The sequence below is a fragment of the Sorex fumeus genome, unplaced genomic scaffold (genome assembly GCF_029834395.1).
Source record: "Sorex fumeus unplaced genomic scaffold, SorFum_2.1 ptg000035l, whole genome shotgun sequence".
Lineage (NCBI taxonomy): Eukaryota > Metazoa > Chordata > Mammalia > Eulipotyphla > Soricidae > Sorex > Sorex fumeus.
Genome location: NW_026606092.1, coordinates 7,857,778 through 7,885,304, shown reverse-complemented (window position 1 = coordinate 7,885,304; position 27,527 = coordinate 7,857,778). Strand labels below are relative to the sequence as shown.

Sequence of the window (27,527 nt, the reverse complement as noted above, 5' to 3'; positions counted from 1 at the left end):
ACATTAGTGTGTTTTGGAAAGCTAGCCCTAAAAATATTTACAGGCAGGCAGAAATATTTTCTCTACTTCAATTCAAAATGCAGTTGATGACAAAAAGGACAAAGCAACTAATTCTGCAATCCAAGACATTTTAGAGAGCTGTCACATATGCTGAAATAATGCAAGATTTATCCTCTGAGAGAACAAAAAGTTATCTGAGATTATAGTTCTTAGTTAATAATCTGTCTTTACATGAAGATTATCATGCTAAGTGAAATGAGTCAGAAAGAGAAGGACAGACATAGAAGGACTGCACTCATTTGTGGAGTATAAAACAACATAACATGAGGCTGACACCTAAGGATAGTAGATACATGGGACAGAGAGATTGCTCCATAGCTGGAAGCCAGCTTCATGAGCAAAGGGGAGAAAGCAGCTGGAATATAGAAGGGATCACTAAGAAAAAGATGGCTGGAGGAATCGGTCGGGATGGGAGATGTGTGCAGAAAGTAGATAAAGAACCAAACATGATAACCTCTCAGGGTCTGTATTGCAAACCATAATGCCCAAAAGTAGAGAGTGATTATGGGGAATCATGTCTGCCATGGAGGTAGGGGGAGGGTGGGAAAGGGTGGGGTATACCGGGGATATTAGTGGTGGGGAATGTGCACTGGTGGAGGGATGGGTGTTTAATCATTGTGTCATTGTAACCCAAACATGAAAGCTTGTAACAATATCACAGTGATTCAATAAAATTTAATAAATAAGTAAAAGAAATAAAAACATGAAAAAATAATAATTTTTCTTTACTTGCTTGATTTCTGATTTGTTGCAAACTCTATGTCCTCTCCGAGCAAACACTGAGTTTTCCATTCAGAAAACAATCATCTTTGACTCTATTGCCTTGGAAAAATAATCCTTAAGTGCCAGAGAAATAGTAAAGGGGTTGAGACATTTGCCTTACTCACTGACATCTCTGCCATCCTATATGATCTTCTGCACAATATCAGGAGTGATCTCTGATCACAGAACCAAGAATAAGCCTGAGCAATACTGGGTGTGAACCTAAAAATAAATAAATAAAAAGAAAAGAAAAATTATCCAGGTAGAAGAATTTTTCAATTGGCAGAAAAATTGAGGAATAAATAATAATTTATTTGTTTTTCCTTTTCATTATTGTTGTAGTTATTGCTGTTGTGATGACCAGTAGTTTAATGCACTTGGTTGCAATGTTCGCATACTTTAGTTGCATCCCACATAGTTGGGGTGCACCACAGATACAAACTTTGCTGTCCTGACAGGAATCACAAATGATAACACCAGTGGGATTGCACTTAGCATATGAGGTGGTGTCAGCGATCAAAATTTAAGCCTCATGCTTGCAAAACAGGGGTCTATTTTTGGACTATCTTTGGGTCCGACAATTCAATCATATAGCCCATAAATAAGACATTAACATGGCAAGTTTAGAAACAAACAGGAAATATACTTTAAAAATATCTCTTAAGGCAATAGATTTAGTCAGTCCCAGTCAACTCCCAACTAAAAACTCATTTGAAAGTATTTTTTCATAATTCTGAACCATTCCCAAATCGCATTATTCTATCTATGTCTTTTTAGCTAAGATGAAAGGATTGTCTTATTTCCAAATCCATAGAAACTTTACAAAACCTTCAAGATGACTGGAATACTAAGTCTTTGCTTGAAAAAGGTAAAAAATATTATTTTGTATAAAACTTTCTATTTGAAAGAGTATTAAAGAAAACTCAGTGGGACTGAGCCTGTTTCATCATTAGCTGTGTGGTTTGGGGCAAGTCTATTTCCAGATTCAGTTTTCTTAGTAAATTAAATTACTCTTTTGATTAAGCATTAGTAACAATGTTTAACTTTTAGAATTGGTTAAGAGCATTGGAAATAAAGTATACACATGTTCCCTCCCTTGCTGTGCAGATTGCTATTGGTATATAATACTAATTATGCATTTATCAAACAACTATCCTATACCAAAAAGATCACTAGAAATTCCCATGTCATTGGTTCAGAGATAGAATGCTTGCCTCATATACATGAATTCTTGGGTTTGATCTCCAGAAATCCAAAATAAGAAATTTATAAAATGAAAGAATGAAAACAAAAACACTGGTCATAATCCTATGATGTGGTGCTGATTTATTCATTATTACAAGTGAAGAATATAAAAAGAAAAACTGGTATTTCAGTGCATGGTATACTCCTTAATCTTGTATTATCTCTCTGGTCCTACCCTTCTAATATTAAACAATAGCATGTTTTTTCATTCATTTTCCCAACATCCTCATTTCAACTCAAGGTCTCGAGTAGCTGGAGTCTATTCTGGCTGCTCTAGACACTAGTGGAGAACAAGGTAGATCACACATGCACCCACATTTACACACTCACACTCACTCACACTTGCATAGTTTAGGAAGTCCAGTGAAACTTGTATGCAGTTCTTTAGGATTTGGGTGGAAAAAGATTTCTTGGAGAAAGTATACGTAGACAAGGCAGAACATACAATAGCCACAGGACAAGAACACACATGGAAATATTTTTGAATTAATATATCAACATAACATGTGGAACACAGCAAAAGAATGTTAAGAGGAAAGTTCACAGCCATGCAAGCATTCATTAGGAAGCAAGAACCAAACAAATAACCTAACAACACAGCTTAAGCAAATATAAAAAAGACCAACAAAGGGAACCCAAAGTAGAAGGAAGAAAGGAAATAATAAAATTAGATCAAAATTCTATGAAATGAAAGCTAAAACAATTTAAAAGATCAATAGAACCAAGACCTGTTTCTTTGAAAGAATAAACAAGATTGACAAACCATCAGCTATACTCATAAGAAAATAGAGAAAATGAATAGAGAGGAAGATGCTATATTAGCTATCTCAGAAATTCAAAGGATTATCAGGGATTACTATAAAAATCTTCTCATAAAATTAGGAAACCTAGAAGAAATAGATACATTTTTTTACTTTAATAACCTCCAAGACTGAACCATGAGAATACAGATCACCTGAAGAGACCAATTACTGTCAAGAAAAGTAAAATAGTAATAAAAAGTCTTCCCCCAAACCAAAACCTGGGCCCAGATGAATTTATTAGCAAATCTTTACAAAAGACTACCTCCAGTCTTTTCATACTCTTCCAGAAAGTTGAAAGAACAGGAACACTTTCAAACAGCATTTATAAAGCAAATATTACCCTGATACCAAAAGCAGAGACATCACTGAAAAAGAAAACTATAGAATTATGTCTGTGATAAAGAGAGATGCAAAGATCCCAAACAAAATAATAGCATACTGAACTTAACAACACACAACAAAAACCTAATTCGATGACAGTAGGATTTTTCCCTCCAGACATACAAAGATGATTTCAAATATGCAAGTCAATCAAGTAATATACTATACCACTACAAGAATAAATAAAACCATATGATCATATCAATAGTTGCAAAGAAAAAATTTTACAAGGCCCAACACCCATTTGTGATTTTAAAAGAAAGCTCTCAATATAACAGAGATAGATGGTGCTTTGCACAATATAATTAAAGCTATTTACGACAAACTCACACTAACATAATCAGTCATGAAAAACTGAAAACCTTCCCTCTAAAATCAGCTTCAAGACAAAGTTTATCACTCTTACTCCATATGGTATTGAAAGTCCTTGCCACAGAAATTAGGCTATATTAAGGGCACCCAGATGGAAGAAAAGTCAAAATATCACTATCTGCAGTTGATATTATACTGTACTTAGAAAACCCTAAAAACTCCACATGCAAAAAGAAACTACTAGAAATAATAATGTGTATAGTAATGTGGTAGACTACAAAATCAACATTAAGAAATTCATAGCATGCCTATATGCAACAAATTAAATAAAAAAGTAGAGAGTTTAAAAAAATCACAATTGTGTCTTACAAAATCAAGTATCTGGGAATCTGTTGAACATTAGAGGTGAAAGATATATAAATATAACTATAGATTACTGCTCAAAGAAATAAAAGAAGATACAAGGAAACAGAAACACATCCTTGGATCAAGGATCAAAAGGATTAATATTGTCAAAATATTATCAATCCTACTCAAGCACTATACAGATTCAATGCAGTTCCTATAAAAACATGCATGACACTTTAAAAACACGTAGACCAAATGCTGCTGAAACTTATACGAACTATTAAAAACCTGCAAATAGCCAAAGCAATCCTAGGAAAAAAGGATGTGAAACTTTTCTTTCCCAGCCTTAAAACTATAAAGCTGTAGTGACCAGCTATTGCACTGGAATAAGAATAGACCTCAGACTAATGGAATAGAATTGAGAGTCCAGGATCCTCAGATACATGGTCAACTAATCTTTGACAAAAGAGCAAAGACCATTAAATGCTGCAAGGAAAGCCTCTTCAACAAATGGTGTTGGGAAAACTGCTTAGTCACATGTTAAAAAAATAAACTCGGGGCTGGAGCAATAGCACAGCGGGTAGGGCGTTTGCCTTGCACGCAGCCAACATGACCGACACAGGTTCAATTCCCAGCACCCCATATGGTCCCCTGAGCACCGCCAGGGGCAATTCCTGAGTGCATGAGCCAGGAGTAACCCCTGAGCATCGCCGGGTGTGACCCAAAAAGCAAAAAAAAAAAAAAACCTCAGACCTCTATCTCACAGTATATATAAAAGTCAATTCAAAATGGATTAAAAATATTGATATAAGTCCAGAGTCAATAAATCAGAGGGAAAAATGGGCAGAACCCTTTCAGATATTGAATCTAGAGGCATGATCTTGCCAATGATCATGGTCAACAGAAGCAAAGATAGACAAATGAGACTATATCAAATTAATAACCATCTACACTGCAAAAGAAACAATGACTAGAACAAAACACTACACAGACCCAGAGAAATTATTTGCCCCCACTCATCTGAAAGGGGGTTCCTACCCAAGAATTATATAAGCAACTGTGAAGCATAACAAAAAAAATTTTTAACCCCATCAAAAAATGGAAAGAAAGTGGGCCAGAGAGAGAGTACAATGGGTAGGGCACTTGCTTTGCACATAGCAACCCAGTTGATTCCCAGTATCCAATACTGAGAACCACCGGGAATAAGTAATATCTGAGTGCAGAACCAGCAGTAACCATTATGTAACACCAGGTATGGCCTCGAATACAAAATTTTAAAAAAGTAATTCAATTTATCATTTTTTATTATCTTCAATTACAGTGAAACATTCTGCTCATTGATTTTTAAATTAACAAACAAACAAACAAACACTGTCCTCCTGTTGTTCATCAATTTGCTTGAGTTGGCACAGTAACGTCTCCATTGTGAGACTTCTTGTTACTGTTTTTGGCATATTGAATAATCTCAGTAGCTTGCCAGGCTCTCCGAGAGGGGCGGAGGAATCGAACCGGGCTGGGCTGGGCTGGCTGCTGTGCTATCACTCCAACCCCTTTAAATTAACATGAAATTAAAATTATTTCTAATAAATGTAATAGATTTTATTTTTAAAAAGCATAGTCATGTTTTTTTTTAACTTTTGAGCGATAGCACAGCGGGTAGGGCGTTCGCCTTACAAGCGGCCAACATGGCCGACCCGAGTTCGATTCCTCCGCCCCTCTCGGAGAGCCCGGCAAGCTACCGAGAGTATTCGATATGCCAGACACAGTAACACCAAAGTCTCCAATGGAGACGTTACTGGGCCCACTCGAGCAAATCGACGATCAACGGGAGGGCCTTTACCTTTACCTTTACCTTTACCTTTCCTTTGACTGCAAAACTGAAACTGCCAAGCAGTAGGGGAGCAAGGGATCTGTTGTAGGGAATGAAGAGACAAAAGTAATACAAGGTTAGTGCTGGAGGGTCTTCAGCACTTTGGTGGAAATGAAGGCACAAGAACTTTATATACCAAAAGTTTAAGTTAACATCATCCCAACCATGCTATGTAAACTAAAGCAAAATCAAACCAAACTGCAAGGATTCCTAACTGAATATAATTTAATAGTCCTAATCTTATATTTGACACCTGAATAGGATCACTGCTACCCTGAATGGATTTAGCAGCAAATCTCTTACTTCTGCTTCCTCAACTGGTAAGAAAGAAATACCATGTACCAATATTAGTGGATTTAAGAGAATTTTCCTTCATCTTATGCTGATCTTAGATGAGAATCATGCATATTTTCTGTGGTTAATAAAAATGCACTAATAACCCAAAACAAAAACAGAGAATGTTCTTTTGCTGTGGGATTGATTCCACAGTGAAATGGGAAATAAGTAAAATGCCAGGTATAATACAAGGAGATTAGTGGTACAGTAGAGGCTTGGATCTATAGCTGAGAGAGGAACAAGTTCTAGAAAATAGTTTTCCTCTTGGCCTGACTTTGAAATGAGCATTTACTTGCTGAGCCAAAATGTTCCAAATATTTAAGTTCCTAACTTGGTACAGCAAAGCCATGAAAGTTAACACTACTGTACCTATCGCATGTTCCGAGGAACAATTCTTCTCCAGTGTCGAAAACGGCATGGTGAGATTCGTGCCTTCTTGTCTCGGTCAGACCAATGATGTCGTACTTGATCATTCGCGCTTGTACCATCAGGTCCTCGATGGATGCATCTGATGCTAGCGTACGTGCATTGAAAGTACAGATGATCATTTTTGTCTTCCTTCGTTGTGGCAGCCTAGGTCGGCCTTGAGATTTTGTCGGCCTCTCCTTTCTCATCCTTCTCAGTGCTGCCATGTCGGTGAAGCCTTCAGGGTCAGGTGAATGAGACCAGTTGTAGTTACTGGTTTTGGCATATCGAATACACAGCGGATAGCTTGCCAGGCTCTTCCGTGCGGGTGGAATACTCTCGGTAGCTTGCCAGTCTTTCCGAGAGGTATAGAGGCTTTTGGGGTGACCTCTAATCACCCTTGTAGGTGTTACCATATTTGAACCCTATCAAATATGGTACGACAATTCCAGAAGATGGGTATTTAGTGTCTTATGATGTGTCGCGCGGCCGCTTGCGGCCGCGCGGGTCCGGAAAGCGTCCTGGAGTGTGGCGACGGCTGGGTAGTGGAAGTAGTGTCGAGAGTGGAAGTCTGCCAGTGGGGTATTTATCTGGGTAGGGTGGGTCTCCTGTGCACAATTCGATCCCTGGGTGGTTGATGGAAGCAGACAGGGCAGGGTAGGGTGGGGCTCCTGATTAGAATCCCTTTGTCACCTGTAGTGGTGGGAGCAAGCAGAGAAGCTCTGTCCCTGGGTCCGCCGAGCCTGGAGTCCAAGGTCTCAGAGAGTTCCGCTTATCTTGTTCTGTGGGTCTTCAGTTGTGCATGGATCTCGGCCGGAGCTGCCGCGCGGGTCCGGAAAGCGTCCTGGAATGTGGCGACGGCTGGGTAGTGGAAGTAGTGTCGAGAGTGGAAGTCTGCCAGTGGGGTATTTATCTGGGTAGGGTGGGTCTCCTGTGCACAATTCGATCCCTGGGTGGTTGATGGAAGCAGACAGGGCAGGGTAGGGTGGGGCTCCTGATTAGAATCCCTTTGTCACCTGTAGTGGTGGGAGCAAGCAGAGAAGCTCTGTCCCTGGGTCCGCCGAGCCTGGAGTCCAAGGTCTCAGAGAGTTCCGCTTATCTTGTTCTGTGGGTCTTCAGTTGTGCATGGATCTCGGCCGGAGCTGCCGCGCGGGTCCGGAAAGCGTCCTGGAATGTGGCGACGGCTGGGTAGTGGAAGTAGTGTCGAGAGTGGAAGTCTGCCAGTGGGGTATTTATCTGGGTAGGGTGGGTCTCCTGTGCACAATTCGATCCCTGGGTGGTTGATGGAAGCAGACAGGGCAGGGTAGGGTGGGGCTCCTGATTAGAATCCCTTTGTCACCTGTAGTGGTGGGAGCAAGCAGAGAAGCTCTGTCCCTGGGTCCGCCGAGCCTGGAGTCCAAGGTCTCAGAGAGTTCCGCTTATCTTGTTCTGTGGGTCTTCAGTTGTGCATGGATCTCGGCCGGAGCTGCCGCGCGGGTCCGGAAAGCGTCCTGGAATGTGGCGACGGCTGGGTAGTGGAAGTAGTGTCGAGAGTGGAAGTCTGCCAGTGGGGTATTTATCTGGGTAGGGTGGGTCTCCTGTGCACAATTCGATCCCTGGGTGGTTGATGGAAGCAGACAGGGCAGGGTAGGGTGGGGCTCCTGATTAGAATCCCTTTGTCACCTGTAGTGGTGGGAGCAAGCAGAGAAGCTCTGTCCCTGGGTCCGCCGAGCCTGGAGTCCAAGGTCTCAGAGAGTTCCGCTTATCTTGTTCTGTGGGTCTTCAGTTGTGCATGGATCTCGGCCGGAGCTGCCGCGCGGGTCCGGAAAGCGTCCTGGAATGTGGCGACGGCTGGGTAGTGGAAGTAGTGTCGAGAGTGGAAGTCTGCCAGTGGGGTATTTATCTGGGTAGGGTGGGTCTCCTGTGCACAATTCGATCCCTGGGTGGTTGATGGAAGCAGACAGGGCAGGGTAGGGTGGGGCTCCTGATTAGAATCCCTTTGTCACCTGTAGTGGTGGGAGCAAGCAGAGAAGCTCTGTCCCTGGGTCCGCCGAGCCTGGAGTCCAAGGTCTCAGAGAGTTCCGCTTATCTTGTTCTGTGGGTCTTCAGTTGTGCATGGATCTCGGCCGGAGCTGCCGCGCGGGTCCGGAAAGCGTCCTGGAATGTGGCGACGGCTGGGTAGTGGAAGTAGTGTCGAGAGTGGAAGTCTGCCAGTGGGGTATTTATCTGGGTAGGGTGGGTCTCCTGTGCACAATTCGATCCCTGGGTGGTTGATGGAAGCAGACAGGGCAGGGTAGGGTGGGGCTCCTGATTAGAATCCCTTTGTCACCTGTAGTGGTGGGAGCAAGCAGAGAAGCTCTGTCCCTGGGTCCGCCGAGCCTGGAGTCCAAGGTCTCAGAGAGTTCCGCTTATCTTGTTCTGTGGGTCTTCAGTTGTGCATGGATCTCGGCCGGAGCTGCCGCGCGGGTCCGGAAAGCGTCCTGGAATGTGGCGACGGCTGGGTAGTGGAAGTAGTGTCGAGAGTGGAAGTCTGCCAGTGGGGTATTTATCTGGGTAGGGTGGGTCTCCTGTGCACAATTCGATCCCTGGGTGGTTGATGGAAGCAGACAGGGCAGGGTAGGGTGGGGCTCCTGATTAGAATCCCTTTGTCACCTGTAGTGGTGGGAGCAAGCAGAGAAGCTCTGTCCCTGGGTCCGCCGAGCCTGGAGTCCAAGGTCTCAGAGAGTTCCGCTTATCTTGTTCTGTGGGTCTTCAGTTGTGCATGGATCTCGGCCGGAGCTGCCGCGCGGGTCCGGAAAGCGTCCTGGAATGTGGCGACGGCTGGGTAGTGGAAGTAGTGTCGAGAGTGGAAGTCTGCCAGTGGGGTATTTATCTGGGTAGGGTGGGTCTCCTGTGCACAATTCGATCCCTGGGTGGTTGATGGAAGCAGACAGGGCAGGGTAGGGTGGGGCTCCTGATTAGAATCCCTTTGTCACCTGTAGTGGTGGGAGCAAGCAGAGAAGCTCTGTCCCTGGGTCCGCCGAGCCTGGAGTCCAAGGTCTCAGAGAGTTCCGCTTATCTTGTTCTGTGGGTCTTCAGTTGTGCATGGATCTCGGCCGGAGCTGCCGCGCGGGTCCGGAAAGCGTCCTGGAATGTGGCGACGGCTGGGTAGTGGAAGTAGTGTCGAGAGTGGAAGTCTGCCAGTGGGGTATTTATCTGGGTAGGGTGGGTCTCCTGTGCACAATTCGATCCCTGGGTGGTTGATGGAAGCAGACAGGGCAGGGTAGGGTGGGGCTCCTGATTAGAATCCCTTTGTCACCTGTAGTGGTGGGAGCAAGCAGAGAAGCTCTGTCCCTGGGTCCGCCGAGCCTGGAGTCCAAGGTCTCAGAGAGTTCCGCTTATCTTGTTCTGTGGGTCTTCAGTTGTGCATGGATCTCGGCCGGAGCTGCCGCGCGGGTCCGGAAAGCGTCCTGGAATGTGGCGACGGCTGGGTAGTGGAAGTAGTGTCGAGAGTGGAAGTCTGCCAGTGGGGTATTTATCTGGGTAGGGTGGGTCTCCTGTGCACAATTCGATCCCTGGGTGGTTGATGGAAGCAGACAGGGCAGGGTAGGGTGGGGCTCCTGATTAGAATCCCTTTGTCACCTGTAGTGGTGGGAGCAAGCAGAGAAGCTCTGTCCCTGGGTCCGCCGAGCCTGGAGTCCAAGGTCTCAGAGAGTTCCGCTTATCTTGTTCTGTGGGTCTTCAGTTGTGCATGGATCTCGGCCGGAGCTGCCGCGCGGGTCCGGAAAGCGTCCTGGAATGTGGCGACGGCTGGGTAGTGGAAGTAGTGTCGAGAGTGGAAGTCTGCCAGTGGGGTATTTATCTGGGTAGGGTGGGTCTCCTGTGCACAATTCGATCCCTGGGTGGTTGATGGAAGCAGACAGGGCAGGGTAGGGTGGGGCTCCTGATTAGAATCCCTTTGTCACCTGTAGTGGTGGGAGCAAGCAGAGAAGCTCTGTCCCTGGGTCCGCCGAGCCTGGAGTCCAAGGTCTCAGAGAGTTCCGCTTATCTTGTTCTGTGGGTCTTCAGTTGTGCATGGATCTCGGCCGGAGCTGCCGCGCGGGTCCGGAAAGCGTCCTGGAATGTGGCGACGGCTGGGTAGTGGAAGTAGTGTCGAGAGTGGAAGTCTGCCAGTGGGGTATTTATCTGGGTAGGGTGGGTCTCCTGTGCACAATTCGATCCCTGGGTGGTTGATGGAAGCAGACAGGGCAGGGTAGGGTGGGGCTCCTGATTAGAATCCCTTTGTCACCTGTAGTGGTGGGAGCAAGCAGAGAAGCTCTGTCCCTGGGTCCGCCGAGCCTGGAGTCCAAGGTCTCAGAGAGTTCCGCTTATCTTGTTCTGTGGGTCTTCAGTTGTGCATGGATCTCGGCCGGAGCTGCCGCGCGGGTCCGGAAAGCGTCCTGGAATGTGGCGACGGCTGGGTAGTGGAAGTAGTGTCGAGAGTGGAAGTCTGCCAGTGGGGTATTTATCTGGGTAGGGTGGGTCTCCTGTGCACAATTCGATCCCTGGGTGGTTGATGGAAGCAGACAGGGCAGGGTAGGGTGGGGCTCCTGATTAGAATCCCTTTGTCACCTGTAGTGGTGGGAGCAAGCAGAGAAGCTCTGTCCCTGGGTCCGCCGAGCCTGGAGTCCAAGGTCTCAGAGAGTTCCGCTTATCTTGTTCTGTGGGTCTTCAGTTGTGCATGGATCTCGGCCGGAGCTGCCGCGCGGGTCCGGAAAGCGTCCTGGAATGTGGCGACGGCTGGGTAGTGGAAGTAGTGTCGAGAGTGGAAGTCTGCCAGTGGGGTATTTATCTGGGTAGGGTGGGTCTCCTGTGCACAATTCGATCCCTGGGTGGTTGATGGAAGCAGACAGGGCAGGGTAGGGTGGGGCTCCTGATTAGAATCCCTTTGTCACCTGTAGTGGTGGGAGCAAGCAGAGAAGCTCTGTCCCTGGGTCCGCCGAGCCTGGAGTCCAAGGTCTCAGAGAGTTCCGCTTATCTTGTTCTGTGGGTCTTCAGTTGTGCATGGATCTCGGCCGGAGCTGCCGCGCGGGTCCGGAAAGCGTCCTGGAATGTGGCGACGGCTGGGTAGTGGAAGTAGTGTCGAGAGTGGAAGTCTGCCAGTGGGGTATTTATCTGGGTAGGGTGGGTCTCCTGTGCACAATTCGATCCCTGGGTGGTTGATGGAAGCAGACAGGGCAGGGTAGGGTGGGGCTCCTGATTAGAATCCCTTTGTCACCTGTAGTGGTGGGAGCAAGCAGAGAAGCTCTGTCCCTGGGTCCGCCGAGCCTGGAGTCCAAGGTCTCAGAGAGTTCCGCTTATCTTGTTCTGTGGGTCTTCAGTTGTGCATGGATCTCGGCCGGAGCTGCCGCGCGGGTCCGGAAAGCGTCCTGGAATGTGGCGACGGCTGGGTAGTGGAAGTAGTGTCGAGAGTGGAAGTCTGCCAGTGGGGTATTTATCTGGGTAGGGTGGGTCTCCTGTGCACAATTCGATCCCTGGGTGGTTGATGGAAGCAGACAGGGCAGGGTAGGGTGGGGCTCCTGATTAGAATCCCTTTGTCACCTGTAGTGGTGGGAGCAAGCAGAGAAGCTCTGTCCCTGGGTCCGCCGAGCCTGGAGTCCAAGGTCTCAGAGAGTTCCGCTTATCTTGTTCTGTGGGTCTTCAGTTGTGCATGGATCTCGGCCGGAGCTGCCGCGCGGGTCCGGAAAGCGTCCTGGAATGTGGCGACGGCTGGGTAGTGGAAGTAGTGTCGAGAGTGGAAGTCTGCCAGTGGGGTATTTATCTGGGTAGGGTGGGTCTCCTGTGCACAATTCGATCCCTGGGTGGTTGATGGAAGCAGACAGGGCAGGGTAGGGTGGGGCTCCTGATTAGAATCCCTTTGTCACCTGTAGTGGTGGGAGCAAGCAGAGAAGCTCTGTCCCTGGGTCCGCCGAGCCTGGAGTCCAAGGTCTCAGAGAGTTCCGCTTATCTTGTTCTGTGGGTCTTCAGTTGTGCATGGATCTCGGCCGGAGCTGCCGCGCGGGTCCGGAAAGCGTCCTGGAATGTGGCGACGGCTGGGTAGTGGAAGTAGTGTCGAGAGTGGAAGTCTGCCAGTGGGGTATTTATCTGGGTAGGGTGGGTCTCCTGTGCACAATTCGATCCCTGGGTGGTTGATGGAAGCAGACAGGGCAGGGTAGGGTGGGGCTCCTGATTAGAATCCCTTTGTCACCTGTAGTGGTGGGAGCAAGCAGAGAAGCTCTGTCCCTGGGTCCGCCGAGCCTGGAGTCCAAGGTCTCAGAGAGTTCCGCTTATCTTGTTCTGTGGGTCTTCAGTTGTGCATGGATCTCGGCCGGAGCTGCCGCGCGGGTCCGGAAAGCGTCCTGGAATGTGGCGACGGCTGGGTAGTGGAAGTAGTGTCGAGAGTGGAAGTCTGCCAGTGGGGTATTTATCTGGGTAGGGTGGGTCTCCTGTGCACAATTCGATCCCTGGGTGGTTGATGGAAGCAGACAGGGCAGGGTAGGGTGGGGCTCCTGATTAGAATCCCTTTGTCACCTGTAGTGGTGGGAGCAAGCAGAGAAGCTCTGTCCCTGGGTCCGCCGAGCCTGGAGTCCAAGGTCTCAGAGAGTTCCGCTTATCTTGTTCTGTGGGTCTTCAGTTGTGCATGGATCTCGGCCGGAGCTGCCGCGCGGGTCCGGAAAGCGTCCTGGAATGTGGCGACGGCTGGGTAGTGGAAGTAGTGTCGAGAGTGGAAGTCTGCCAGTGGGGTATTTATCTGGGTAGGGTGGGTCTCCTGTGCACAATTCGATCCCTGGGTGGTTGATGGAAGCAGACAGGGCAGGGTAGGGTGGGGCTCCTGATTAGAATCCCTTTGTCACCTGTAGTGGTGGGAGCAAGCAGAGAAGCTCTGTCCCTGGGTCCGCCGAGCCTGGAGTCCAAGGTCTCAGAGAGTTCCGCTTATCTTGTTCTGTGGGTCTTCAGTTGTGCATGGATCTCGGCCGGAGCTGCCGCGCGGGTCCGGAAAGCGTCCTGGAATGTGGCGACGGCTGGGTAGTGGAAGTAGTGTCGAGAGTGGAAGTCTGCCAGTGGGGTATTTATCTGGGTAGGGTGGGTCTCCTGTGCACAATTCGATCCCTGGGTGGTTGATGGAAGCAGACAGGGCAGGGTAGGGTGGGGCTCCTGATTAGAATCCCTTTGTCACCTGTAGTGGTGGGAGCAAGCAGAGAAGCTCTGTCCCTGGGTCCGCCGAGCCTGGAGTCCAAGGTCTCAGAGAGTTCCGCTTATCTTGTTCTGTGGGTCTTCAGTTGTGCATGGATCTCGGCCGGAGCTGCCGCGCGGGTCCGGAAAGTGTCCTGGAATGTGGCGACGGCTGGGTAGTGGAAGTAGTGTCGAGAGTGGAAGTCTGCCAGTGGGGTATTTATCTGGGTAGGGTGGGTCTCCTGTGCACAATTCGATCCCTGGGTGGTTGATGGAAGCAGACAGGGCAGGGTAGGGTGGGGCTCCTGATTAGAATCCCTTTGTCACCTGTAGTGGTGGGAGCAAGCAGAGAAGCTCTGTCCCTGGGTCCGCCGAGCCTGGAGTCCAAGGTCTCAGAGAGTTCCGCTTATCTTGTTCTGTGGGTCTTCAGTTGTGCATGGGTCTCGGCCGGAGCTGCCGCGCGGGTCCGGAAAGCGTCCTGGAATGTGGCGACGGCTGGGTAGTGGAAGTAGTGTCGGTGTTGGAGGCGTCGGTGTCCTTGTCAACACAAACTTGGCCAAGAGCATTGATTCATTCGAATGCCTAACAACCTGAATCGGACGTTTACATTTGAATAGATGTGGCTCACTGACTGCAGTTTCTATCTTCGTTGTCTACGCACCAACATCTCATTATGATGAAAGAGAAATCGAGAAGTTCTACATGGAGCTAGAGAAGTTCTATAAAGAAGACCACACCTTCTACAAGATCATTGTGGGTGATTTTAATGCCAAGATAGGACCGAGAAGATCAGCTGAAGAACTTCACATCGGGACCCATGGCCTAGAATGGAACGAATAGGGTGAGAGACTGTCTGAGTTCATCATGTCGACCAAGACCATTCATGGTAACTCACAGTTCCAGAAGGCAGAATCTAAACGATGGACATGGGAGTCTCCCGGTGGACGATTCCACAACGAAATAGACCACATCATATTCAATCGACGGTTTTGCCTGACTGATGTCGCTGTTGTCCCAAAATTTCGAACGGGATCGGACCACCGTCTCCTTCGTGCAAAATTCTACTTCACAGAGCGGGGAGAAAGGGCTGCAAAGTTCAAAAAGAGAACTCCCAGAATGACCACCAACTGGGAACTCTTTGGTACTATTGCGGCAACATGGGAAGATGCCATTGTTGACAACATTGACGAGGAATAGGATCGACTGGTTCAGCACCTCCATGAATGTGCGAGGAACGCCAAGAGAGAGATAGCCACAAAAAGTCGCCTATCTTCGAAAACTCTTGAGCTAATTCGCCAGCGTGGTTTGGCGCATGCCTCAGGCTACCGCAAGCTAACGTCCGAGCTTGCAAAGCAGTGCAGAGATGCGATCAAGGAAGACCTCAAAGAGAGAAGAGCAGAAGTACTGGTAGATGCGGCAGAAGCCGGGAAAAGTATTCGTAACGCCCGCCTGTCCTTCGCCAACTATAAGACCAAGATGACTGCCCTCCGACGTCCTGATGGATCCATCACATCCTCCAGAACGGCAATGGAGAAGATTATCCATGACTTCTACTCAAATCTCTTCGATAGCCATGTCCACTTGCCGACATACCAAATTCCACAGGATGGGTATGTCGTTCCTAACGTTCTCCCTTCCGAAATCCGACACGCCATTTCGTTGGTAAAGAAGCAAACAGCACCCGGCCCAGACAAGGTCAGACCTGAACACCTGAAGAACCTGCCGTCAGTACTCATCAATACACTGGCTCGGCTCTTCACTCGCTACCTGTCTGAATGCAAGGTTCCGTCCCAATGGAAAACCAGCAGGACCGTACTACTGTTCAAGAAGGGAGACATCCATGACATTGGCAACTATCGCCCGATCTGCCTATTGTCTGTCATCTACAAGCTGTTCACTCGAGTCATCCTGAATAGGATTGGCAGAACACTAGATGAAGGACAACCATGCGAGCAAGCAGGGTTCCGCAAAGGATTCAGCACCATCGACCATATCCACACGGTAACCAAGCTCATTGAGGTTTCTCGGGAGTTCAAGATGCCGCTCTGCTTAACGTTCATTGATTTAAAGAAGGCCTTTGATTCTGTTGAGACGGAAGCGGTCATTGAAGCCCTAGCCAATCAGGGCATTCAAGCCCAATACATCAGGATCCTCCGTGAGCTGTATTGCGGATTCACTACCAGGATCTCACCATTCTACAAAGAAGTGATCGTTGATGTCAAGAGAGGGGTGCGGCAGGGTGATACCATTTCACCGAAACTCTTCAGTGCCACCCTCGAGAACATCATGCGACGACTGGAATGGGAAGGAATGGGAGTGAAGATAAATGGTCGGCAACTACACCACCTCCGCTTTGCTGATGACATTGTTTTAATAACACCAAACATCAGCCAAGCGGCACAAATGCTGGCCGACTTTGACCGTGAGTGTGGAAAGGTAGGACTACAGCTGAATCTTACGAAGACAATGTTTATGAGAAACAGCCTTGTTCCTGACGCCCCATTCGCTCTCAATGGAACGACCATCTCCGAATGCAACAGCTATGTGTACCTAGGTCAAGAGGTCAACATGACAAATGACCTGGCACCCGAGCTGCGCAGGAGGAAGAGAGCGGCTTGGAACGCCTTCAAGAACGTCGAAGAAATAGCTAAGAGGACGAAGAACCTCCGGCTCCGGGCACATCTCTTTGATTCCACTGTTCTTCCTGCATTAACATATGCCTCAGAGACCTGGGCCCTACGCAAACAAGATGAGAACGCCATTCAGGTCTCCCAAAGAAGAATAGAAAGAGCTATGCTTGGAATATCACGTTTCACTCAAATGAGAGAACGAATCCGGAGTTCTGACATCCGTCGACGATCAAGGATCAGGGACTCTGTCTCATATGCCAAGGTGTCGAAAATCAGATGGGCTGGTCACGTAATGAGATTTAAAGACGACCGTTGGACTAGAGCTGTTACTGATTGGATTCCACGGGATGTCAAAAGACCGCGTGGCCGCCCACCTACCAGATGGTCAGACTTCTTTGTCAAGATCATGAACGATCGGTTTGAGGCCCTCCATGTTCCCGGAGCGAAGAGATGCCATTGGGCTACACTAGCACGCGACAGGGACAAATGGAGACGTTACTGGCGCCCGCTCGAGCAAATCGACGACTAACGGGAAGTTAAGTGATTAAGTGATTAAGTGACTGTACCTATGCTAAATTAAAAGAAGAACAATCCAGCAGCCTACTTCCCCCCAAACTGGCATCAAAACCAAGTAGCACTGTAGCACTGTCCTCTCGTTGTTCATGGATTTGCTCGAGCGGGCCCGGTAACATTTCCATTCTGAGACTTGTTGTTACTGTGTTTGGCATATCAAATATGCCACGTGGAGTTTGCCAGGCTTTGGCGTGCAGGTGGGATACTCTCGGTTGCTTGCCGGGCTCTCCAAGAAGGGCAAAGGAATTGAACCCGGCTTGGTTGGGCCTGCCATGCGCAAGGCAAACACCTTACCCCTGTGCTATAGCTTCAGCCATAGCTAGTCCGAAAGTAGTGAGTGGTCGCAAGGTCAACCTAAAGTCAACCTGCAGCAAACTATAAACTAAATCAAAACCAAGTAGAGCATAATAATTGGTTGTGTCTCCTTTGTCCTTAATCTATGATAGTTCCTCAAATATCTATGTTTTCTGGGTCCTTGTCACTTTTAAAGATACATGATTTCTCCAGATTCTTCAGAGGCTAAGGACCTAGAAAGGATACCCAAAAGTGAGAACCTCTCTTCAGTGCTGAGTGTCAGCGGGTATTAATATGTTTTACTTCTGATGCTGGCTTGTTTTAGGTGATATCTGCCAGGTTTTTCATGGTAACTTAATGTTTTTCCTTTTGTAATAAATAGATATTTGGGAGGAATCCCTGGTGTTTTGAGGCATTAGTTAGATATTTTTCCTTTGAAAATAGTTTTAGATATGACAGTCATTGAAGACTCAAAACCATAGTTTTTACAGGCTTATACATGAGATTGTGCTTATGTGCTTATCTGACAAAAGATCTACATAGATCTTCCCTGTAAACTAATGTGTAGCTAAAGTCTTCAAATACACACTTACCAGGGGCTAAGAGGAGCAACAGACAAATAAAGGGCATCTAAGTAAGAATAACGCATAAGTATAATGACGTGGAACAACACATATTGAGGGTCTCTCAAGTTCTAATTACTAAGCTATTTGAATTTAGGTAATCACATGTCTAAAAGTTTTAAGAGTTATATACTCACAAATTGGCATCTCCAATGGGTATGAAAGGAACTTTTTTTCAGAATGGACCACCTAATATTGATGAGGACTTATATCCTAATTAGAGCCCTGATCTTCATGAGTCACATAATTGAAAAGTAAATCTCATGGAAAGTATTTCTCTGGAAGATACTATGATGCAATACTGACTTTAAAGGAAGGAAAAAGAAGAAACAGTAGTCTTTTCAATTAATTGTAAACATTCAAACTATAATATTCAAAGGAGAACAAGAAAACAGTTCTACTTGTTTGATGTCTGTAGAACAAAGTTTGCTGTGCAAAGCTGAAAAAAAGATCAAGCATTTTCTTTGTTTTATTTGAAACATAGTAATTAGGCTACAGAGAACAGTGGAATATTTTCTTATAAAAGACTGATTCACAAATTTGGCTAATATTACCATGTTATGCTAATTATCTTATTTGAGAAGGATTTTAGGAGCCAACAGGAAAAAAAATCAATAGCAGCAACTAGGGAAATGATTTGGAATCTTTTTATTTCAGTTATAGTTTTGTTCTGTATGCATATTTTGACCAAGTTCAGGTAACATTTTAATTTGAGAACCAGCCAGGAAGTATTTTAAAATCCTATTTCTAGTAAATACTAAAACCTTGTTTTACATGAAATAAAAGAAAGAATGTGGTAAATTGATCTCAATCAAGGTTAGTTACTGAAGTATTGTTAACAAGGGTATTGTTCAAAGTTAATTGTCCTAGGCAGAATGAGGCTCAGCAGTGAAGCAAACAACTTGCTTGCATGAGACCTAAGTTTGAACCCCTGAACCACCCCCTCTAGAACAATTCAGAAAGCTAATTGTTCTACAGCAAAAGGCTGAGAAAGGAATGGAAGTTTGTTTATATGAGACTGGGTGGTACTTCATGTCAGAGTTCATGGAAGGGGTGATGTTTAATCATTACATACATAGAGATTTCTCCTTTAGAAGTTCATAGTTTAACAAAGCAAAGGTTGAGAATATCTTGATTTATTTAATTCTAGTCATTTAGATTTTACACGATTTAGAATGCTACCATTTTTTAATAGGGGAGGCAAAATAAAATTATCATTTCTGTTCTGTGAAAAGCAATAAAAGATTTCTTTGTCAGGAATACCATTTCATTGAAAGACTATTGTTTGTTGTCTTTTATGTGGTAGTATTTCATTGAAAGGTTGAATATTGTCCTACATAAAGCAGGTAAGCATATAGTACGCATGGAGTACCCATAGGCATAAATAGGGTGGGGGGAAATGCCTTTTAAAAAACAGTAGAGAGGCAGGGTCAGAACAATAGAATAATGAGTAGGGCTCTTTCCTTGTATTGCACCTGACCTAGGTTCATTCCCCAGCACTCCACACTGTTCCCTTAACCCCGTGAGGTGTGATCCCTGAGCGCAGAAGAGTAAGCCCTGAGCACCTCCTGGTGTGGCCCAAGAGTTTAAGACAAAAGTAGAGGGACCAGTTCAGCGGTTAGGGTGCTACCCTTGCAATCAGTCAACCCAGGTTGGATTCCGGTTATCACACACGGTCACTGGAGCCCTCCAGGAGTAAGACCTGAGCACCACGGGTTGTGCCCACCCCATCCCACCCGTCATCCAAAGACTAGGGATACGTGACAGTTTACCCAGTTCTCCAGTTCCTGCTACAGAATTATTTTCCTCTCTTCATCTACTGAGAAGAATGAGGGCCTTATTCCCTCTCGAATTCCAAATGAGTCTGCCCAGTGCATAACTTCACAAGTAGCAAATTAAATGGAAGGCAAACATAGGAACAGGATGCGGATTAAGTAAACATGAACAGGATACCGCTCTCTTGCAAAATCTTTTTTCCTTAACCTAAGATTTAACAAGTATCACCTCCCATGAAACCAATCATAGTTTTTTTCCTCGCCAGTCATTTTTGTTTTAACACACGACCACCAAAACTTTTTGTATCATTTTCTTTTACGTTAGCAGTTGAGTCGCTAAAATCAATGTAAATTTCCTTAGCTTTATGCGCCCTTAGATAATTCTGTAACATGCCTTTGACTGAAGAAAATGAAAATGCTGCATGAAGAGTCCTAAATAGCTAAAAGGGTCAGCATGGGGGGTGGGGGGGGCCTGGGGGAGCACTTTTGCTTTTAAGTCCGAGGTCAAACAGTTCTTGCTTTTGATCTCGGGTTACTTCACCATCCAGTTTATCCTGGGCTTGAAGGGAGATTTTCCGAGCTGATAACGTTGCCTTGCTGCCGTCTAGAGGAAAAGAGAAGTGATCCCCGAAATACTTAAAACTTGGTCGGATCCTCGAGCAACCATTCCCGGCTGTCGCCTAAAGCTAAAAAAAAGTATCTCACGCCGGACAGTGCTCGTTCCCGACACCGCCAGACACGGCAGCCGCTCCACCAGGCTTTCCACCTGTCTCCCCACCTTTCGCCCGCAGCCCCGAAGTTGCCTTTCTCCGGGATTCGGCAAGCTTTTCCCCGGGAGCGGATTCCTACACGGGCTTCTCCCGGCGGCCCGGCTCCACGTGACGTCCCCGAACACCTGTGCGGCCTCCCCAGCCTCAGGGCCGCCCCTCCCGGGGGTTCCCGGCAGCCGCCGGGTATCCACGCGCGCGCGCGCTCCCGCTCCCGCCCGAGGTCAAGGTCCGAGCGCGCACCCCGGGCACCGCGCGGCAGGGGAGGGGCCGAGCCGAGCCCCGGCAGCCGGGTTATCACATGACTCGACGGCGGCGGTAGCCGTGGCAGCAGCCGCGCCGGCTCCGCGGGCTCGCGGGTGGGCTCAGTTCCGCTCAGGCAGGAGTCGAGCGCCGCGGGCGGGGAAGGGACCGGCGGCGGCGGCGGCGTCCCCGGGCCGGGCCAGCCCGCTCCATGCCGCTCGGGGGCGGAAGTGTAGCGGGGGGCGGCGGCGGGCAGCGCTGGAGGCCTGGGCTCGGCCCCCTGCAGCTCTAGAGGCTCCGGGAGGCGCGCGGCACGCCCCAGCGGCCCGGGAGCGCTCGGCGCCCGCCGCAGCCTGCATGCCCGGAGCTGCGCCGCGCTCGGCCGCCGCCCCCGCCGCCCGCCGCCCGCTCCCACCGCTGCTGCCGCTGCTGCTGCCGCCGCGGCCGGGCGCCGGGGTAATATGCTCACTCGAGTGAAATCTGCCGTGGCCAATTTCATGGGCGGCATCATGGCTGGCAGCGCAGGCTCCGAGCACGGCGGCGGCGGCGGCGGCAGCTGCGGCGGCGGCGGCTCGGACCTGCCCCTGCGCTTTCCCTACGGGCGGCCCGAGTTCCTGGGGCTGTCTCAGGACGAGGTGGAGTGCAGCGCCGACCACATCGCCCGGCCCATCCTCATCCTCAAGGAGACCCGGAGGCTGCCCTGGGCCACTGGATACGCGGAGTGAGTGCGGCGACCCCCGCGCGGCGCCCCGGCTCCGCTCGCGGCCCTTCCCCGCACGGTGCCAGCCCCCCTGCTGGGCTCTCGGGGGGTGAGGGGCGGTCCGCGGCCCCAGGGCTGTCCGCCGGCCACCGGCGCCCAGGCCTCGGCGGGGACCTCTGTACTTAACACTGGCCATTTCCCTCTTCAACCTCCTCCTCCCCCGCCCCACTTCCCCCCGCCTCCAAGAACGCGGCGCCTGCAGTACCAGTTAGGGGGTCGGAGAGGGGTGGTGGTGGCTGGGTGGCCGCCCTGGAGCGTGGGAAAGCGAAGGTGGCACGGGCCGGTGAACCCGGGGTGCTGCGATCCCAACAGTCCTGCGCAAGTTGGAAACACGGCAGGAGAATCCAGGGTCTCTGTTCCCCCGTCCCATCTTTGTGTCTCCCCGTGAAGTTTGAGGGACGGAGCCCCGGGGAGCTGGCGCATCACCTGCCTGCGGGCCGGGTGCTCGGGCCCCGGGGACGCTGCAGGGTTCGCGAGCGTTTTCGCTTCTTTCACAAGGTCTTAGATTTCCCAGACCTCGGCCGGAGAGCTCAATCACTTCTCCATTAGCAGGGGGTGAAAGTGCGTGCGTCCTTCCCGGAGAGAGGAAACTTACTCCAGTGTGCAATCACATTTTGGTAATCCGCTTTGGCGATGCAGGGAGCGTTAGTACTACATTTTGTAGAAACGTTTGGGTTACCTGCCTAGTAGTGCTGGAAAGGAGGCTTTTAATGGGTAATGCTCCCTATCTCCCCACTCACTCTATTGACTGTTACAGACCATAAGATTTTTTTTTTCACACTATTGAAGGGGGACTGTAAAACTGGGAAACTCTAGAATTGGAATTTAGGAGGCCAAAGCCCCAGGGTTAATAATGAATGACCCAGTGGATGCACAAGTGCACGCAAAACCCTAGTACCGTTTTATAATCTTGTCCGGCCCCTCCCCGCCTCCGTGGCCGGTTGGTTTGTCCGAGGACCAATCGGTGCTCCCGACGCTTGGGCGCTTTGAGACTGACCCTGTTTGGTGGCCCGAATACCCGCACGAGGCGTGGTTGCGATGCTGCGCCATTCCGGTGCGGGTGAGGACTTAGAGGACACTCTTCCTGGGCTCTCGAATTCTCCCAGTCTTCTTTTTTCTTCCTGGAACTTGTTTCTTCACAGGCCGATGTGAGAAATGAGTGTGAGTGGGACAGACTCCTGGAATATGAAAAAGGTGCAGAAGTGAGAATGATGGGAGCTCAGAAAGTAAAAGAAGACTGCGGCAGGGAATGGGAGGAAAAGGGATGGGGAGTGAGGTGAGGGGAAGGGGAGGGGAGGTTGTGTGTACGAATATCTGTGTAATTTACAGGAGAAAACCAAAGCACTGGGGAAGATCTAAAGGAGGAAGTGCCTGCTAAAACGCACAAGCACTGTGTCTTGACTGTATTCACACACACACACACACACACACACACACACAACTTCAAAGCACACCTGCGCCTTTGCAAGACTAAAAAACAACATCACACCGTCCATCCTACAGCTGTGTAGGAGAGGCTGTAATGTCTGCCAAAGACCTGAATGGTAGAGCTTCCCCGTTCTCCCCAGTAGGCCTGCCTGGGGGCCCAAGACACCAAGTGGCAAGTGGTGTGGATGGCAGTTAACAGGTTAACAGGGAGATGTTAACACATGAAAAGAAGAGGCTACTTCAACACAAAAGGAATCCTCCCAGGAAAGCAGGAAGGAAAAGGAAAGAGCAGGAGAGACCCTTGCCCCTTGCCTGTAACTGCCACATTAAAGGACCTAAGGGAACCTGACAGGAGGCACGTGGGAGACTAAAACCTAGCCCCCTCCCACTACCCTTCAGAGTACTCCTTTTTCTTGTCTCTGAGAAGCTGATATTTTCTTAGACCAAGAAATGTTCCATTTGAAGGTTGAAAAAGCCAGGATGAAACATGTACATTTTAAGATAAATTGTCAAAAATGGCTCCTGTTTGTAAATTCAAGGTAGCACTTGTGAGCTGTGTTATATTGTGTTGTTGAGTGCTTTTCTAGATTTGCATCATGTACTTTTCTCTTTTTTGGACAAAATAGTCTCATGTTATTTGGTAGCAGTTTCACAAAACTCCGTGTCGTGATCTTCATTCCAATTCAGTAGATATAGGACAAATTTATTCTTTAAAAATATATACATAGTGCTGGCAATAACTATATAGTGCTTTACTTAATTCTTTTTTTTTCTTTTTGGGTCAATTCGGCGATGCTCAGGGGTTACTCCTGGCTCTACACTTGGAATTGCTCCTGGCGGTGCTGGGGGACCATATGGGATGTCAGGGATCGAACCTGAGTTGGCCACGTGCAAGGCCCCTACCCACTGTACTATCGCTCCGACCCCCTGTACTTAGTTCTTTAGGTTTCCCAAGTTTGTATTGTATCATCTCATCTGATTCTCCTGTCAACCACAGGTAGGCACTAGTATTTGCATTTTATAAATAAAGATTGGCTCAGCAATTTGTCTAGGGTCTTACCAGTTCAGTAGAGTCTGTGCTTGAACCCAGTCAGTTTGAGTCCACAATACCAAACAGTGTATTAAATTATGGAGTATCCATTCGTACCCAGGATTAACCACTGATTTCTTGCATTTCCCTTCTGTCAGATGTTGTCTGCTTCCTCAAATCTTAACTGTAGTTTATCTTCCTGCAAAAATACATCCTGAATGATTAAAATGGCTGAAATAGGGAAGGGCAGAGAAGGACAAGTAGGAACTGTGTCTATGAATAGAGACTACTCCCAGTGCCTCTTCCCTTTGCTACTGGGGATCTCCTGGGAGGAAGTTTTCTCCTGTTTGAGGTGGGGATAGAGCAGTTAAGAAGATTGCTCAAAGAGTGGCGATGAGAGGGATGCTAGCAAGTTGAGGCCTGAATTAAAAGTGGTTTGCTTACTTTTCTGGAAAGTGGGCCTCTTTATAAGTTTTCTTGAGAAAGAAATGGCATTACTTGATTGTTAAAAATCTTTGAGGGCGGCCAGGGGGAGGCCCCAACGGCTCTTAGCTGCCTGCGTTCGGGGTGCCTCGGGCTGCTCACCCAGCCAGGGCGGCCTGCCATGGGGCAGAGGTGGGCGAAATGAGGGCCAACCCAGTTGATTGATCAGTTGCCATTTATTCCATTCTCACCACGCGCCTGTCCCAGTCTCTCTGAGCCTCCCATTCTGGTCTCACACTGCCTCTCATTCCTGTCTCCTTCTGTCTATCCGGCTCAACTCTCAGCTCCATCTCGCAGCCTGGGCTCTCTCTCTCCACGTGCTTGCTCCTGTATTCTTCTTCTACATTCTCTCTCTTTCCCCCTTGCTAGCCTCTCCGCGGTCCATCATGCTGCCCTGCTTTCTCTTCCTCCAGCTCTCTAGCCTCTCCAACTCCCTGCACTCTGAGCTGACACTGCCCCCAGTTGTGTGGCAAAATCAACATAAGAAAGCCCTTCTTCATAAAGTAACAAAATAGGAGACTAATACCCAAGAATGGCCATTAGTACCAGGAATTTTGCTCCATGGCATGGAGGCCAGCCACACATGCTAGGGGAAAAGGCAGCTCAGGTAGAGAAGGGAGAACCAAATAAAGGGTGTTGGGAGGATCCTTCCAGGATGGGAGAAGCATGCTGAAAGTAGACTATAGACCAAACATGATTGCCACTCAATGCCTCTTTTGCAAACCACAATACCCCAAAGGAGAGAGAGAACAAAAGGGAATGCCCTGCCACAGAGGCAGGGTGGAATGGGGGGGGATGGGAGGTGGGAGGGATACTGGGATCCCTCGTGGTGGGAAATGGGCACTGGTGGAGGGATCATTTGATCATTGTATAATTGAAACCCAAGCACAAAATTTGTAAGTCTACAACTGTACCTCATGGTGTCTCACTAATAAAAAAAAAAAGAAAGCCCTTCCTGAGGGCCCACCTAATAGGTGTTCGAAAGCCCTCCCTGACTGCCCAAGGGCAAAATACCTCCTAAGGTGTTTTTCTCCTTTTCTTAGTCCAATAACTATCAACATATCAATAGTAGCTATTTTTGTATGGACACAGTAAGAGATCACATTGAGGCTTGTAGGGCAGCTTTCCTGGGAACATCTTGCCACAGACTCAGACTACAGCACTCAGGCCAGATTAATCATTACTAACCCTAGTAGGGTCCAAATTTAGTTATTACCTTTGGATCATGACAGTATTTGTCCATGCCCAAGCTCTTAACTCATTATAGTTGCTTTGGCCAGGCCCATCTTGAGGTCAGGGTAGCACATAGCTTACCGTTTGCCCTGGTTCCATCCAGTCCCTCCTTGGGACCCTGCTTTTGGGGGCGCTAGGAACTAAACGCAGCTGAGGCTTAGGTGAGAGAACAGATGCTCAGGAGGGAAATGTTACTGAGGGTCACATTACAAAAGCGTGTCTTCTTGTGTCCATACGAAAAAGACATTGCTCTGAATAAACTGTGCAAAGGACTTAGGGAGAAGAGAAAGACAATATTTACAAGTCAACAGAGCACAAAGAAAGTTACAAATAAACACAGAGGAATGGGAGCACTGTAATTGGAGCAAGCCAATAAACCTAAACTACCTGAGGCTATGCAGGAAGGACAAAACAGTGTTATCCTACACTTGATGATTGAGAAAATAGAGAAGGATTGAGTCCAGTATTGATGATCCTTTAATGGGGGGCAGGGCGCGGGAGGGGCACGCTTGGTGGTGCTCAAGGCCTATTCCTGGCTACATGCTCAGGACTAATTCCTGGTCATGCTCAGGGGACCAACTGTATTTGTTGTTCAGGGTCGAACCCAGGTTGGTAGCATGCAAGGCAAGCACCTTACCTTCTCTCTTCTCTCTACCCCCTGCAGACCCTAATACATGGTAGACGTTTTTAGAAGTGGCCTATTTTGATCATATTATGCTATTGAAGAAGCGATATAAAGTAGGTATGAAGTTTGAGAATTAATTTTGGCATTCTCTGTGAGACGTGGTGATGCAGAAGTTGAAGGCTCTCACTTATTAATTCACTCGCTATTTATTTGCCTTGTGCTGTGTAGCATTTTCTGCCTTTCAAAAAGCATAAAAGGTTAGCCACTTGATTATTTGCTAGCATATAAAGCTCTGAAACATCCCAGTTACAAATTGTATCCACAGAACTGAAATCTTTCCCCAAAACATGTGTTAGGTTTTTTTTTCCCCCCTTTGAAGGTTGGTTTTGAAATCACTACATAGCCTGTTAGATCTGCTCTGAGATATGCCAGGAGACACAAGAGCCTAACACAAAGACTTCCTTTCTCTCTCTGAGTTTAAATACCTCCCAAGTGGTCTTTATGCTTCAGAGACTCATCATTTTTCTCATCTTTTCCCCTTTTTTTCACCCTGGGGAGTGGGCAGGAGCAGGCTCACACTAGGGAACTTTACTCCTGGTAGATTACTTGGGGATAGGGGAGGCTGATTGCAGCTCTGTTTGGGGACCGTGCAGTGCCATGCAGTGGACTGAACCCAGGGCTCCTGAATGCAAAGCCTGTGCACAACCCTTTAATCTCTGTTCCAAGCCTTCTTTTCCCATGTAACCGATCCTGGCTTCCTGTGTAACAGACCCCATGTAATGCCTGTCTGGGAACTTCCTGTTTGACTTTTACGAGCAAAGAACTTGTGGTTCTCTACTTCTCATTATATAAGAACAGAAATAAATAGTTGGAAATTTCATTTGACAGTGTTCTCATTAGTGTTTAATATGAATGAGTGCAAAATCCAAACTAGTTTAGGCTTTTACCTACCTCTCAGGTAACCTGCAGACGTTGGGAAAATCTTACTTTAAAGCCACTGGCCAGCCTCTTCTCGCGTCAGATTTGACTTTATAATGAAACCGTGTCCTCTGGAGTGGAGTTTCTGAAAGTGGTTCTGCACTCTGCTTTACGCAGGTCTCCCGCTGTGACTGTGTGGCCCAGCCTTGCCTGCTGCACGGGCTCATGCCCCGGTACCCTCCTGCTCTCTGGCCTGTGGCCCCCAGCCCCCAGCAAATAATAATTTGCATGTATTTTCACTAACCCTCTTTCAGTTCTGGTCAGCACTCCACAGCACCAGGCAACATGCCTTCAATTCCCTTTCAAGTCCATTGTGGGCAAGGATGTGGTGGAGCTCAGGAATGACCTGAGCATCTGTGGAAGTCTCCATTCTGTGTCTCAGTACCTCAGCATCAAACTGACATCAGTGTTATA

The 27,527-nt window shown here is 48.0% G+C and overlaps 1 protein-coding gene across 1 annotated transcript in view; it reads left to right on the top strand.

Annotated features, from left to right (window-relative positions):
* The first annotated feature begins 21,022 nt into the window (after nt 1-21,022).
* Nucleotides 21,023-27,527, top strand: part of PPM1H (protein phosphatase, Mg2+/Mn2+ dependent 1H) — a 321,888-nt gene continuing 315,383 nt past the window's right edge. The window contains exon 1 of the mRNA XM_056117678.1: nt 21,023-21,297. Coding sequence (XP_055973653.1) covers nt 21,038-21,297 — 260 coding nt within the window. The 5' untranslated portion in view covers nt 21,023-21,037. The remainder of the gene's footprint in view (nt 21,298-27,527) is intronic.